This window comes from Phalacrocorax carbo, chromosome 25, assembly GCF_963921805.1.
Source record: "Phalacrocorax carbo chromosome 25, bPhaCar2.1, whole genome shotgun sequence".
Classification (NCBI taxonomy): Eukaryota; Metazoa; Chordata; class Aves; order Suliformes; family Phalacrocoracidae; genus Phalacrocorax; species Phalacrocorax carbo.
Window position 1 is genome coordinate 4759966 of NC_087537.1, and position 15814 is coordinate 4775779.

General features: G+C 53.0%; 1 protein-coding gene across 1 annotated transcript in view; it reads right to left on the reverse strand.

Moving 5' to 3' along the window:
- The window catches only part of CRHR1 (corticotropin releasing hormone receptor 1), a 28037-nt gene extending 12865 nt beyond the window's left edge, over positions 1-15172 (reverse strand). Inside the window, exons 1-2 of the mRNA XM_064473378.1 lie at positions 14898-15172; positions 6371-6455 (exon numbers count right to left, since the gene is read on the reverse strand). Coding sequence (XP_064329448.1) covers positions 6371-6455; positions 14898-14939 — 127 coding nt within the window. The 5' untranslated portion in view covers positions 14940-15172. The remainder of the gene's footprint in view (positions 1-6370; positions 6456-14897) is intronic.
- Positions 15173-15814: the final 642 nt, after the last annotated feature.

Below are 15814 nucleotides of genomic sequence, written 5' to 3' on the forward strand. Positions count from 1 at the left end.
CCGTGAGGTCTGTGACACCCCATTTGCCCAGAACGACTGTCTGCTCCAGCTGCTCCCCAGTGGCACAGAGCTCCCAGCATTTAGAGTACTGTTTAGCATGGAAATTATATGTATCAGTGATAAATGCTTTCTTATCTGCTTTGCGGCCCATCCGTATTTGCAGTGGGATTATTCTCCCAGGTCCTGCAGATGTCTGCTCCAGCTTCCTCAGCACCATTGGCTGCACAGACAGTTTTGGTCTTTGCAGCTTTACAGCAAGAAAGGTCAATGAATTTCCTACCTGCATCCAATGTCCCCGACTTGGCTCCCTCCCACACAGAAACATGGCATTTGGGGTTGGAAGGAGCCCTTCCTGCTTTGAGATGGGGAATGTGGCACGGGGGAAGTCACTCAAATCCCTTCTCACCCCATTTCCTTCGGATTGTGCTGCTTTGGAGCAATATAAAGCATCCTTTCTTCTGAAGAAAAAGGGTGCTTGTCCAGGGACTTACACTGAGACAACTACATCACAATAACTGCCTCAGGATGACTATAGCAATTTCTCTCCTCTTTGTATAAAACATCCTTGTCCAGCCTGCTTCCACCACTTGCAGGGGCCCCTGAGAGGGCTCCAAGCTAAAGCCACGCAGCCGTGTGAAGCCTGGCAGGGTAAAGATCTCCAGTCCCAGCTAATCTGCCAGAAGATTTTGAGCAAATTTAAAGAGGTGTTTATCCTGGGCCAGCACCACCGGACGCGTGGCCACAGTGCGTCTTGAGCTGATGCCAAGAGGTCTGAAGTGTTATTGTACCACCAAACCAGTGCTCGGATGGTATGAAGAGAACTAAAGCAAAGGTTGTGCTGATATAACCGTGCTGGTAAGCACCTCCTCATCTCACACTGAGCAAAGCTATGCATCCTAGCTTGCTGCTGTGCCCTCAGCAACACTACGGCTGCTCAAAACCTCTCTCCTCTTGTGCGATGCAAAGGGGCCAGGACAGATGATGGAAATCTGAATCACAGGCTTGTTCCCGTGGTTGGGAGTGATGAGGTTATTTATCTAAGGTGTCTCAGGAGGCTGAGTAACAACTGAAAGTTTTTAGCTCATATTTCTACCTGTCCTGAGCTCTTATTTAACCACAATGATCTCTGTCCACCCCTGATGTCCTCAGTGACTGCATTGCTGCTGCTGCCTCTTGGGCAGGCTGAAGCCTCTGGCTCCTTGAGGGCGTCCTGCTGCAGCAGTTGCATTGGGCAATCAGGGCTTCGTCTCCATGTCTAACAAAGATACACTCCCTGCGGCCAGCACACAAAAGGTTGATTGTCCCTCCTGGGCAGCTCCACCACACTCACCATACTGGTGGAGCAGAAGGAGCCATTTCACCCCTTATTGCCCCAAAGCAAGGGTCTTTTGGGGGATGCTCTGATTTCAAGGTGCTGATGTTCCAAGGAGGGGTCGCTGGATCCCAGCTCCAGAGACACTCAGGCGTTAAATGCTTGAGTAACTCCTTGAGGCATTGAGGGAAATGGCACTGGGGGACAATTTATGTTAACATGGGGTTGAAATTGGGGTGGTGGAGCTGCTTGCCTTCCCTCAGAGTCAGGGTTGGGTACTCAATATAGCTGGGATTAACTGTGGTTGTTTCAAAATACTTAGATCCTTGCTCACACCCTACTTTCAGCACAGCTTTCAGTGGGTGTTTCCTTTTATCTTTGTAAGAGTCCAGTCCTTAAAAAATCCCCAGCAAGCCTCCGAAGCATTCAGGTTCCATGATCCTCACCGTAAAATAACACAGGCTAATTAAGCAAAGTGTCTCTGTAATGAATTTTCAGTTTATTGCTGTTCACCATCATTGACTGTCCCCTTGGGTCTTTGTGGCTACTCTAGAGAAGAATAAATAGGAGGCATCAAACCTAGCTTCTGCCACTGGTATTTGATGCATCTGCTCAATGTTGTCACTTAAGACTGACCCATGTCCAGCTTCGGTGGAGCATATATATTTATTGAATATATAATGTACTGGGGTAGGTTTGGGGCATATCTTGTTCTCCTGATATGACCCGTAGAGTGGTTGGAGTTGTGTTATTACCAAGGGTAGCAGCAAGTGGTTTATTCCCTGGTATTGGCTGCGCTTTGCTGGTGGGTGAGCAAAGCAGCATAATCCCTCGCTGGCAGAGCTTTCCTAGCAGAGACTTCTAGTTCGGCTACAACTGAACAGAGTAGCTGGCAACGATTTTACTGCATCCAGTCCAAAGTGCAGTTTAACTGCTGTAGCTGCCACTCATGCTGAGACGTGCCAGGACACTGTTTCATACCAGAAAACCTCATCACCTTCTTCCCACCTCTAGTACAATAAAACCTACGAATATAAAATCTTCCTATTGACATCCCTGTTTCCTAGCTGATGGAGCAAAATGGCTTTATCGATACTAGTATACACTTAAACCACTATGATTTTCTAGATAGGTAAGTTCCCATTTTTTGGTTCCCAAACCTGCCCCAGTATCACTGCTCTCCCTTGGCGCTAAATCCCTGCAGGACTCATTGCTGCCTCCTTAGTCCCTCCTCAGGTCCTTTATTAGTGGAAGTGGTACCAACTGAGGCTGAAGGGAAAAGAGGTGCTGATGTTGTTAATTTGACCTTTATGAATTTAAATTCAAGTCTCTCCCCAGGGGCATCAGAGAGTGAATGGAACAGCAGCGGCACGAGGAGGGATTGCTGGAGTAGCGCCAGCGGTCTGGGGAGCTGAGCCGGAGCAGGTGGAAAGTCTCTTGGTCAAACTGTCACCCGCTGTGAAACATGTTTCCAAACCTGTCTGATGAAGTGCCTGCGAAGGAAACGCTCTCATCGCTCGCCGCTCTCCTGTGCTTCTCAGCCACAGGCTTTTGCTGTATCTGGACCAACTTGATTTGCTTTATTTAAATGCAAAGCTGTGCTCCCTTCCCCTCCTTGAAAAAACCTCCAGTTAAAGAAAAAAAAAGACATTTCTATTCAGTTCTGCCTAGCTTTGGTGTCATTTTCCTTTGCTTTAGGTGAACTTACAGTGGCAGGAAACATTTCCTTCCTGGGAAGGAATCAGCTCCCCCCCCTCTCCTGAGCATACGCACGGGATTCAGGATAACAATTTATTTTATTGTGGTAACAGTTTAAACAACTTAGAAGAGTCAACCATGCAGCCAGGACCAGCCTGGGCTATTAGCAATTGGGTGCCAACTTCTTGAGCTGATCCAAGCTTAAATGCTACAAACAGCAAAACAACCCCGTGAGCACTCCGAGCTCGCTCCACTCGAGTGCTTTCTGCTGGGCTGCTTTGGAAAAGCCTCATCTATCAATTAGGAAGAGGCTTTCCCACCTGGTCAGGTTGCCCCTTTCTTCCCCAGGGAGATGCCACGATGGGAAGCGGTCCTGCAGCTGCAGGAGGATGCTTTGCCCTGATGGGTGAAATGACCTTGGGCCGCCGTAACGGGCTTCATGGCCCGGCGAGGCGGGAAGCAGCTGCGCACAGACCCCGGGGAGCTGAAATCATCAGGAAGACAAATTCACGGTCTGAGGCAATCTGTAGGCTGGGAGCCCTTGGGACAGGCACCTATCCACCCTGGACAAGCGACGCTGATCCTCGCTGCATTCCTTTTCAAGCCTAATCTGGGAATTTCTTGGATTCCAGGTGTTTGGGGGTGCAGCTGACCCAACTTTCCTAATGCACCACATTGACCTCAAGCCCAGCCTGATATGATTTCTGCCTGGGGGAGAAAATATTCACTGCTACTGAGGAAAGCAGCCTTTCTGATGGAGTGGCCAATTATGCATGGGTGCCCATGTGTCCCAGCACTGGCCAGAATCAGGGGCTCACCGAGAGGTATTTTTGATCCATACCTAAAATATCTGGTTGGACCATCACACCTGTGCATGGAGCCTGAATCCCAAGGGACATCACTCTGCGCTGGGGACAGGGTGCTTAGGGGAAGATGGGTAAATCAACGGTGATAAGAGGGGAGGGCAAGGGAGCTCTGTGGAGCTCAGCTGCTCCGCTTCCTGGGATAAGGGTTCGCTTACAAGCCTGCACCCCATGAGCCTGGTGAGCATTACCCCAGGTCTGTCTCCACCACCCTGCTGTGAGCAGAGACCTTTCCAGCTCAGTGCATGCACCTCAGAGAGTGCTGGCACCCTGGTGATATCACTGTCCAGCCAGGCATCCTTATTAAAAAGCGTGAGACTAAATCATGAAGGGCCTGGTGACCTGAGAGAAGAGGAGAGCCCATGCTGGGCTGTGTTTTGGAGGAGGGATGCTGCTCACGGGTACGAGGCGGGGCCTCTCTGTGCATCCAACTGATGCCCTGCCAAGCTGTGTGCTGGAGGACCGCTGGGCTCGTGTTCTCGGCATGTGCCATTTCCCAAGGGTTATGCAGACATTAACAAATTAAGTCTCACGGCCTCGCTGCAATTCTCATTAGCGTCATCCTAACAACTCTCCACGTTAAATAGCCTCAAAACAAAGTTTCCAGTTTTGTAAATATCCCTCCCTAGGAATCGCTGCCTGAATCAGGCAGGACTTAAATGGACCCCAAGGACGAGGGCTGGCGCTGAGCTCCACTCAGCAAGCAGCAGCCATAAGACAGTTTCCTCTCTACCTCTTGTTCTAAGCCCCCTCCTCGAGCTGGGAGCAGCTCTCACATGCGCCAGCCCCACCCCAACTTAGTGAATTACTCAGGTCAGATGTGTGGAGGCGTTGGAGACTTTGCCAACCTGAAGCCTGACATGTTGTGCTCCGCTGTCCCAGGGCGATGGGCACTGAGGTGCACTAAATCCTGCTTGGATTCATGCTAATAAATCCCTACTGAGCAAAGCCCAGTCCTTGCAGAAAGCAGCACCCACTGCTCGAGGATGGTGGCTATTGCAGGGTGCATCCACCAGCAAAGCCATAGCAGAAATGCTGCGCCCTCTCCCCTGGGCTCAGGAGATTCCAGCAGTGGGGGGCAAAGGCCGTGAGCTGGGCATGGGGAGGGTCAGGGACCTGCCTGCTGCCCTGGCTTGTGCCACCAGCTGGTCCGTGCATCGCAAGAGGACCCTGTGGTGCTTGGCCAGTGCTTCTGTGGGTCAGAGCCCACAGAGCTGGACACATGATGCACCGGGGGAGGTGAGTAAGAAGAAAACAATTGCCATTTATCACAGCCTAACATGATCAAGGACAACCACCTTGCCAAGCAGAGTGATGAAACCTTCAGGGAGCAAAGCGCATGAGTGATGACCAGGTTTCTTGTCTGCACTGTGCCCAGGCCAGAGACACACAGGCATCTCCCTTTCCACTGCTGGCATTGCTCTCCCTCGGCTTTCTGCCTCCATTTCTTGGGCTGGGGATGCTCTGCCATGCACTGAATTAGCTGGTGCCAAGCTCTAATTTTTTAAAAATGCATTTTTAACACTGCTGCTAATGGGAGCTGGGTGGCGGGCAGCCATCCGTCAGTGCCGGGCCCCTGTGGCCATCCATCACCCTGATGGAGAGAGCTGCTCTGAGCAGCAGGGACTGGGGAAAGGCGGGCAACTGTGGGAAAATGAACTCTGCAGTATCCCTGAGCTGGGGAGGACTTTTCTCCTTGTCCCTGTGAGCTCCTTTCCTCTCCCCTAGCCACCTTTCCTCCCCCAAGCCCTGCCACTGCTGAGGTGACATCCAAGTCACGTCTTGAATATAGGCTTAAAAGTCAGTTTTGGCACAAACACGTCTTGGGCCTGACCTGGTTGGATGCAAACCCGTGTATGGGTGGTGAGTAGCAGTGAGCTGCCCATGACCCTGCTGGTCTCACCCAGCGCGGCTGAGCCAGCCCTGGCCATGGTCACACCCCCAGAAGCTCCCTGTGGCTGGTGGCCTCCCAAAGTGCTCAGTGACATACATCTAGGAGCCCTGGGGAACGGAGGGTGGCCGAGCCCTGAGCACGTGGTGGCCACACTGCACTGGTGATGTGGTCTCTGCAGAAAGTCACAATCTCCAGTTGTCACCCCTGGGCATGGGGATGGCAGAGGGGGGTGGACATAAGGGATGAAGGTCCTGGTGTCCCTGGGCATGGCAGAGAACGAGCAGTGCAGGAGCAGGGACTAGACAGATGTCTCTTTGCCCACCTGCCCCTCAAGCCCAGCCCAGCAGACATTTATTTTCTCTATTTTTAGCTCTCCGGAGCTCTGCATCTTCTACCTGCCTCAACTGTCACCCTGCAAAGAGGTTGCTGCAGCAGCCAGCACAGGGCTGCAGTGCAGCCTCAGCACATCCCACCTCCCCCCAAAAAGGAGCCAGGCGGCTGCAGATCAGCCCGGAGACACCCCCCTACCCCCTGTTCCAGCCATCCCTGCCACCAGGGTCCCCTGGGGATGGCTAGGGTGGGCTGGGGACGCGGGGCACTCACCTGTGTGGTTTGTGACAGGCGGCAGGCTCTCACAGTACTGCTCTTGGATGGAGGCTGCAACTGGGCTATCCCATAGGAGAAATGCCTGCACGGGGAGAGAGCAGACCACAGGCAGCGTTATATGTGCAATATGCCACTTCTCCAGGCCCCTATCCCTCCTTGGACATGGCAGCAGGTGGGTCAGATCTGAGCTTGTCCATGTCTCAGTGGATGCCACCTCCAAAGCTGCACCATGGACATGTACTCATCCGTAGGATGGGTTTCCCAGCCCAGAGGAGCTGGGCTTATCCAGCCTGGGGCTGTGAGGCTGATGCTCCCTGCTCTGTTTCCCACCCACTGATCCCCTCCTGCCCCAAATATCCACCTCAGCAAACCATACTGCAGCCCTGCAAAGCCCCTGCCAGGCCACAGAGCTTCTGCTATTTAGCAATTTAATCCACACTTTTAGCATCTTCACATCCTGAGAGCAGACAGGGGAAACAGGATGAGCCTGACACCATGCTTAGATTTTTCAATACCTTATTAAAATCACAGCCTTGTAAGCTGTCAGTGGGAAGATGTTAATACACGTCCTTAAGGAGATCTGATCCACAGTTAACCATGTCTGGCTAAAGCCTTTTTCCAGCAGAAAGGCTCGTCTGAAAGCACTGCCATTCCCATTGCTCTGGGAAGCATTGACTGGGATCTATCCCATCCCTTCTCCCGAGCTGCTACTGGGTGGCTCTGCAGCTCCGCTGGAAGTGAAAACCATCAACTCCGTTTACATGGGGAGCTATTTTGGAAAAGCTACTTCCAAATTATGGTGTCTTTGAAGGAGTTTGGGGACACTAAAACCAAGAAAGGCAATTGCAAGTGGAAGATGGCAGAGGGATGGTGCTGTTAGACCCAAGGCTCACCAGGGAGGCAGGTGGGGGAAGGAGGGAACCTGCTCTTTTGCAGAACACCCAGGTTTCTACCAGAACAGCTGTCCATTTTCTCCTCCAGCTCAGAGAGGGTGACACAGTGACCAGGTTGATCCCCTCTGCTCGGGGGATGGATGCCAATGGTGGATGAGGCATAACTCCACTTCTCTCACCCCAAGCCTGCCCTGCGGGGACTGACCAACCCCCTTGGAGGAAAGCTCACTGCGGACTGAATGGCAGAGCCGTGCCCCAACATACAAGGTCATACAGATCCCTTGGGAAGCTCAAACCTGAGCCTGGAGGCAGGAGAGGCTGCAGCCTCCTCTGCTTGCAAGCAAACCCCCAGCTCCCTGGGTGGTGGGCTCAGATGCCGTCCTGTGCTGAGCCAATAAAATGAACAACCACCTCTGCCTTCCCCACCAGCCAGGCTGGTCCCTAGTCCCTGATCTCCCTTCCTGAGTGCCATTTACCTTCAAAACTGCCCTGGGTAGGGAAGACATGGTCCTCCTCTTGCACTGTAGCCATATAAACACTGGCTGCTCTTGCTGGCACACCCAGCACTCCCCTGTGCCTTACCAAAGCATTAGCAGGATTTATTCAGGCACGGAGACAAGCTCAGCACCCACTTGCTCTTTTCCAAACAACTATTTACTGCCTTGGGAAGCTGGTTTTGACAGCAAGAGAGATGTCAGGCAGACGTGTAAATGGAGCTGAGAATAGCTTCCTTGTTATGACTGCTCCAGATGGCACAGGGGATCTGGCAGCTAAACCCTGCCCTGAGAGCAGGTGCCGTGTGGGGCTCCTGTTGTGCTGGTCCTGCAGGAGCCGGGCACCTCCTGGCTCTCTTTGCCAAAGGCTGAGACCACCCAAACTCCAGATATGGGGTAAACAGGGTGTCGTGGCATCAGCTCCCCTCTGTGTTGATGCCCGCAGCTGGCGCCTGCCAGACCTCATGGCTCTTCACATGGGCAACGGGGACAAAAGAGTTCCTCCCAAAAGGGGCTGGGATGTTTTGCCTACCTGAACAGGCTCTCAAGTGTTAATTGGATGTGTTTCTCCTAACCACAGCCTGCTCCAGCCTTGCAGTGCCCGTTCTCCTTCCAGACACAGGGAGAGGTCTTGGCACTGAGCGGCAACGTGGACCAAGCTACAGCTAGAGCAGGGTACGGATGGAGTGCCGTCTCTGGCTTTTTGCAGGCTTTGTAAATGAGGTGAAACCACTACAGAAGGAAGAAAGAAGGGAAAAAAGATTCCCCAAAACACAACAAACCCTAACAGCTTTTTTACCAGGCTCCAAGTCTCGTCTTACTGCAATGTGGCCATGCTCTCATCAGGGGCAGAGCTTTTTTTCCCACTCCTGTCAGCCCCAGATCGAGGGAGATAAGCTGGGGAAGGTGGCAGCTCCAATTGATTTGCATCTGGTACCCTGACAGTCGGGCTCTCTTCTATGTTTTGTCCTGTGCAGGTTACTTTAACCCCTCCCCAGGCTTTGCAGAGAGACTGGGTCAAAGCTTCGTCCTTGAAGAGCTTCGCCTGCCAGACCATTGCTGCCGTAAGATGCCACATGGTGCCCAGCAGGTCCCAGGCTGGCCAGGCTGGAGCCAAGCATGCCTCAACAGCCCTGAAATGGTGGTGGGTCATGCTCAGGCCAGAGAAGGGCTGTGTCCCTCTGCCCTTCCAGCTCTGCTTTGGCACAGGCTATGGTAAATCATGCTCTGCGGTGAAGAACACCTCTGCGACCTCTCTTGCTCTGCCAAAATCCTGGAGAGCTTCAGCTGAGCGTTCAGCTGCACGGGGAAAGAAAAGCAATCTGCTTTTCTAGAAGCAGCCACCTTGCACAGAGGTCCTGGTCAGCCTGGGGAGGTGCTCCCACGGGAACCACGGTTCTGCTCAGAGCTGCACAGACCCCATGAGGTCCCACACTGGCAACAGCTTCTCCTCCACCAGGAGCCACCAATGGCTCCACTGCTGTTGCCTCAGCATCTGCCCAGCTCCCTTCCAGGCTCTGTTAATGTCTCAATTTTACACACGGGGAGGCATCGCAGCAGAAGGTGATGGTGCTGGGTTAACTTCGGGCTTCACAGAGCAGCACGCTCCCTCCTTTCCCCACCATGTTTCCTGCAGCGGGATCAGCTGGTCCCCACCAGCCCTCACTGCACGGCTCAGACACCAAAACCTGATGCTGCTGCAGTGTTTCCTGCCTCCCGCACACAGCAAACACCAGCTGCGGTCAGTGTCCCACCACCCACCGAGTCAAGGCTGTCCCAGAAGGGAAACTGAGGCTCTGAGTCCCGCTTGCCTAAGGTCACTCAGGCTGTGCTGCACCGCGTGGGGCAGGCTGCTCCTACCCGGACCCACCAGCTGTGCCCTGATGTGATGCCATGATCTGATGGGTTTTTTTGGAGCCCACAAGGGGCACGGGGTGGCCGGTCCCCTGGGCCACGAGATGCAGCACAGCAGGCTGAGATGGTGTCAGCTCTTTGGCATGAGGAGGCTGGGGGTCTCACTGCCGGTATGGGTGTGAGCAGCAAACATTACGCGCACACACACACGACATCAATCTTTCTGACCTGCCGCTGACCTAGCAGCAAAATTCAATTAATAACAATTAGTTATTAATGTCCCCTGCAGTGCTTTCCCTCTCCAATCCACAGATATTAATATATTCACATCTGAGTCAAACATCAACCCCCCCGCCCCATGCTATCCAGAGACAGGCTTGTCCCCCCTTGATATCTTATTGCCTCAGACAAGATCGGATCTGCATGGCAGGAAGGGCTGACAGTTCAGAGCAGCGAGATAGATGGCTCGTAGCCTAATTAGCAATCTAAGATGGGGCTTGGGTTTTCCACTGCCAACAGGGCTGTAATTGGAGAGCGGAGCAATGAGCAGGATGAATGGCGCGAGCCAATGGCTTTGCACAAAGCTGGAGAGGTCAGCGGCACCGATGGATGGTGATGGCCGCTGAGACCCCCCTGGGGGGGTGGTCAACACTAGCCACCCTGGAGTCGTCCTTGCTGTAGGGACCTTTCTCACCCCTCGGTTCTGCTCCCCAGCTTGGCTGGGCTTCCTGCCCCCAGACACTTGATGTGGAAGAAGAAAGGCCTCCTGGCACCCATGGGCAGGGGAAGGGCTGAGCACGGTCTCTCTGCCCCAGACCTTTTCTGAGGTTCCCCAGGGTGTCAGGCTGGGATCAAGGCTGCTCTTGGCCCCAAGCCTGCTGGAAAAGGTGCCAGACTTTGGGTCAGTGAGAGTTAAAGGAGATGGATGCCAACCTCGGATGGCAGAGCAACATCAGCAGTGCAGGAAAGGAGGGCATGGAGCAGCACGTCTTGCCAACACCGCAGCCATAGGCTGGAGGTGGCCTTGAAAAAGCCTGACTAAAAGAGCTGCCCCCTCAAATGTTCTTGGAGGTGGCCATGGTGCCTCCAGTCCTTGCTGCCCAGCCCTCCCTGTCCCCTACCTTCATTCTGCTGTGGTGGATCTCTCTGCCCTTGTCTCCTCTGACTTCCAGATACCGTCTTCTGCAGCTGCTGAGCTTCTTGGACCTCTACCTTGCGGGCTTTCACGTGGAAAAGTCCCATCCCCAGTCCAAGCCACAAATGAAACCCCCAGGGAGCATCTGACCCATGAAAGACCCCTTCTCCAACCTCTTCCCTTAGCCTTGACAGTGTTTTTCCACCCCCTGAGATCAAGGTTTCTCCAAAACCCCCACTTTATTAACAAGCACCTCGGTGCTCCGTCGCTTGCTTTCGTGCAAAGCCACATCAGAAGCTCTGCTAGCGTCAAGGCATCAAGGCAAAGCACAGGCAGCAGACAAGAACCACAGGGGGATTTTCTGTGGCTGATGTTTCTCAGGGGGAAGAGCAGGCAGCAAGAATGACTCCATCTGGCATTAAAACCTGTGAATTTATGAATTTAGCCATATTAGAGGGCCAGCCTCTGTCGTTGTGTAGAGAGGGGCTTTGGTGTGAGTATTTATTCTGTTTGGAGTCTCCCTCTGAGCATGCTGGATGCAGACCCTAACAAAAGAATATCAATCAGGGCTAAATGAATGCCCTGTAAAACCTGATTTATGAGCAATTAAAGGTTTTCCTGGATTAAGCTCTGGTTTCTCTCGCTCGCCATAAATAATTCTGACTTCATTTATCTATGAAAAGGGGTGTGGATTTTTGGGGAGAGGTGAAAAAAAGAATAATGGCATTTGGGTGGTGGAATCTAAAGGCATAAACAAGCCGGGGAAGAGGATGCTGTGTCAATCTAAGCGGCTCCTATGGCATCCGGATTTGCCAGAGCAAAGGCTGCTAAAGAAGAGTTGGAGTGACAGACACAAGCACACGCGAGGGCTGTTTTTCTAAGGTGGTTGTATTAAACTCTCCTGCAGATTGTGCATGTGGGGCCTGGTCACATTCACAGATATTTTCATTTTGGGCTTGGAGGCTTGTTTTGCCCAGCTGCCTCCCAGGACCCACATCTTGGCTGCCCTGAGCCCCCTCCTTCACCCATCACCTTTTTAGGGTCATACCCTGGGCTGAACATCCACCGTTTAATTCACCTACAATTTTCCTCCAGTTTATCTGCATTCACAGCTAGGGAAAGCTTGGCCACACAAAAGCCGCATCTGGCATTGCTTTTCCAGGGTGAATAGTATGGGATTTCAGGGTGGAAGAGGGACAATGATCTGCAAAAGGCCCTTTGCCCTCTGCCGTATGAGCAGAGGCAATTGTTTTTGGGTGGGTGACTCATTGATAAAGCAGGTCACTCTGCAGAGAAGGAGGGTCTCTTCTATTAGCTCAAAATACAGTTAGGGAAAAAAGGAAAAACAACAGATGGGCCTCTCGGTATGTTATACCATCTTCAGAAAGAGCCACCCGCTGATGAGTGACAGCTCTCAAGCGTTGGACAACGGCTCCTGGGCTCAGTTTGTTGAGGGAGCCCCATGCTAATGATCTGTGCTTTCTTTTGGGTCCAAATACTGTTCTCCAAGATAAACCCGCAGATGCAGCCCCTCTCAATGCTGCAGGCTCGGACCTCAGCTTGAGCTTGTCGCTCAGAACAAACTTCTGGGCCAGCCCTGTGCAGGATGTCTGGTGAGCAGAGCTGTATTTCAGGGCAGGGTTGAGCTGGCTGTGCAGGCTATTCTCATCGTATTTCTATATATTCATCCTATGGTGATAGAGCAGCTATTCTGGGAACAGGCTGTGCCATTTCCATTCACTTCTTCACTGGAGATGTGAAACCACGGGGATGATTTCATACACACTGAATCAACTCTGGCTTTTAAGGAAAGCAAGGGCTGGAAGAGATCCCCGGGGCCAGCATGTCCTGCTACTGCAGCTCCGTGGCTTACCCAAGGATCTGAGCAGCAAAGGGGCAGGGGGCTGGTTTTTGGGCTTATTGCTGCTGGAGCTGATCAAGGGAGAGGGGGAACTACCCCACCCGCAGCATCACACTCTGTTTCTTCATAAAATGCTGTTGCAAAGAGTTTTATCAGCCCCAGAATTGTTGTTAGTATCTGACAAAGCTGTAGGTGAACTGTTTCTTTCTAACCACTTGTTTAGTTCGTTTAAATGACTTGCAGGGTGCTAGAGAGAATTCTGCAGCAAGTTCGGCTGCCTGTCTCCTGCTCTGTCTGTTCGACCCCCTGAGGCACGTCTACCCAGCAAAGCAAGGTGGACAAATAGATGCTAAACCGGAGCTGCTGGCCAGATGCATGGGGAACATCTTAGCTGTGCTAGGCCAAGGATCTGCAGGCTGCAAAATTTGCCCAAGCAGGGGAGGATCCCCCTTGCTGAGCCCTCCGTTGGAGCTGGGCTGCTGCAGGTCTCTGCACTCGCAGGCTGGATGCTGCTGCGGGTACGCCTGGCTGCAGGGACGTGCTCACTTAAGGCTGGAGTTTCATGGTCCTTTAGCCCATGGTGTCCCCAGGAGAAGGTTGGGATTGTGCTGGAAAAGGGTCTGAATTCTGAATGCATATATTTAGAAGAACAAATAGATAGTTTGGCTGCAAAGGGGTGTTATGTAGATTGGGTGTTTTTATTTGGATCTGTCTGGGAGAGACTTATTTTTCTTGGGCTGGTTTTCATGCCCCCCTCCTGGTCCTAGCCCCAGCACAGAGATGGTTTTACTCTCAAACTCTGGATGCTTTTTGAGGATTTGGCCCCCTGTCTTCACAAGAAGACCATCCTTGGGGAAGACCTAGTGATGGCTAGGGAAACCCCCGAGCTCGAGGAGGTTTAGCAGAGGATGGGAGCTGTGTCTCAGCACTTTTGGGCTTTTTCTTCTGACCACTTTTTTGCTCACGCAGTAGCTATTGGGAGCTGTCATGATCGCTTGGCTGTCCCCATCTCAGACCCTGCCCCTATTGCACTGGGTCTGGGCTTTGCCAACAGTGTCCCCACATATTGGCCAAGCCCACCTGGGCTGGGGAGAAGAGATCCTGCCCTGTCTCACCTTCATTTCTTACATAAGAAACAAACAAAACCCAAACTGGGGAATATAACTGCAAAAGAGCTCCTATAAAACAGGATTAGGGGTGTGCAGTTATAAGCGAAAGCAGCTGCTCAGGAGGGGAGCTTTTAAAAGCCGCACCAACTTGGCAAGGAGGTCGCCTGGCGCACATCAGCTCTTCTCATCGCTTAGGTGAGAACTTTCCTGTCCCAAAGGTGCAGCTAAATACTCCTCCTGCTCTTACTGCCGGCGGTGTAGGCTGAGAAACCGGCCCACAGGGTATGAACCGCAACGGTGCTGACAGGGAGGGCTGACCCTCCGCTTTTTCTGCCGTTTTAACTCCGCAGTCACCACTGGCCCGCTGAGACAGCATTTTGCAGAGAACCAGGCAGTTTTTTTCTTTTAACCCTCTTGACACAGAGGTTTAATCAAAAACCTGATCGTTTTGTTTAACTGCCTACATAGGTTTGTTCAAATAACGTTCAAGATTTCACTGGAAACCTTTTCGTCTCCTCATTTCCCCAGGGTTTGGGATTTAAACATGCTTTGGGCTGGGAACATTTCTTTTCTTGATGAGCCCTCGGGGAGGAGGAATATTCCTTCTGACAAAGCATTTGCATTTTGTGCAGAGCTGCAAAATTAGCAGTGGCTACAGTTCCACAGCGAGCAATTTAGAGAGGAAAGTATTGTGCTTTGCGGGTGGGGGGGAAAAGGAGCGGTTTCTTTAGAAAATCAATTAAGGGGGATACAATTAGGCATGTGCATTGTGTGTCCCCATCCATCACACCCCCAGAGCGGCCGCCCCCTCCCAGCAGCCTAAGGAAAACTGGCGGCAGCTGGTTTCACTGGGAGGTGTGAGGTGGGGAGCTGCTGGAGCTGGGCTATGCTCCGGAGGACCTGGCTGCAAGTCTTCCCCATTTAAAGATCCTTTCACTGGCACCAGCCTCACCCCGCTAGTTTTTGGGCATGGTGACCTCCTGCCAAGCCCCCGTGCCTCTACCGGAGGAATTCTCCTGAGGGCCCTTTGTGTAGCGGTTTCTCCTTTTACTTTTCCCTTCCTTCAAAGAAATGGGAAAGTCATTGCGGAGAAAGCAAGCGGTGCAGGGTGTGGAGGGGGTGACGGGGAGGAAGGCAGAAAGGCCCTTCTAGGAGAAAAGGACTTAAAAGCATCTTACCTGCAGGAGGAGGAGGAGGGCAGGACGTAGGCTGGGCACCATCCTTAACCCCCACTGCGCCCAGCTCCCCGGGGCATGGTTGGCAGCGGTCCCCACTCCTACTGGACTCCTTCTGCCGTCAGGGATAAAATCCTCTGGGCTTCGTGCAGAGGAGCGTGTCCAGGTCTGGTGGGGCTGCGGGGAGCCGGGCAGGTACCTTTCACCCTCCCCCTTGCTCAGCGACCTGCTCCTGCCTTTTATAACCTCCCTCGGAGCCGGTCCTCTGGCTTCCCACCTTCCAGCTTGCCTAGCGATGGGCTACATCCCTCCTCACCAGCCTCCCACTCCCCCCTTCACTCCCTCCTCCTCTTCCTCCTCCCCTTTTCCTTCCTCCACCTCCCTAGTGCCTTCCAACTCTATTTTTTTTCCTTTCTCCTTCCCTTCCTCAGCATCTTCAGCAGCAGAAACTTCCCCCTCGACCCAGGGACCCCCACCTGCCCCCCCCCAGCTCCCCCCTGGACCAGGCTGTCCCCCCTCTGCCCCTTGCACTCCCATTTTGCAGCCGCTGCTGTGGGCTTTCCTGTGGAAGCTGGGGGCTCCCCTCTGGGTACGCAAAGGGATTGGGGCTGCAATTCGCGGGAGGGTTTATGGATTCGGGGACTTGGCTCCAGGGCTCTGGCAGAGGGACTGGGGGAAGGGGAGGTTCCCCTCCTGCCGACACCCTTTGCAGCCCTTTGCAAGGTGGCTGGTGAATGTGGAGGGAGGTGAGAGCCCCTGTGCCATGGGGATGGGGTGCCATGGGCTTCACACCTTCCTTGTGAGGGAGATGCTCCTGAGACAAGGAGGGGGTGTGGGGCGTGTGTCCTTCCACACAGTGGGGCTGTGCTGAGGGCACTTGGCAGTAACAGGGGAAACTGAGTCACGGAGGAGGTTGGGGT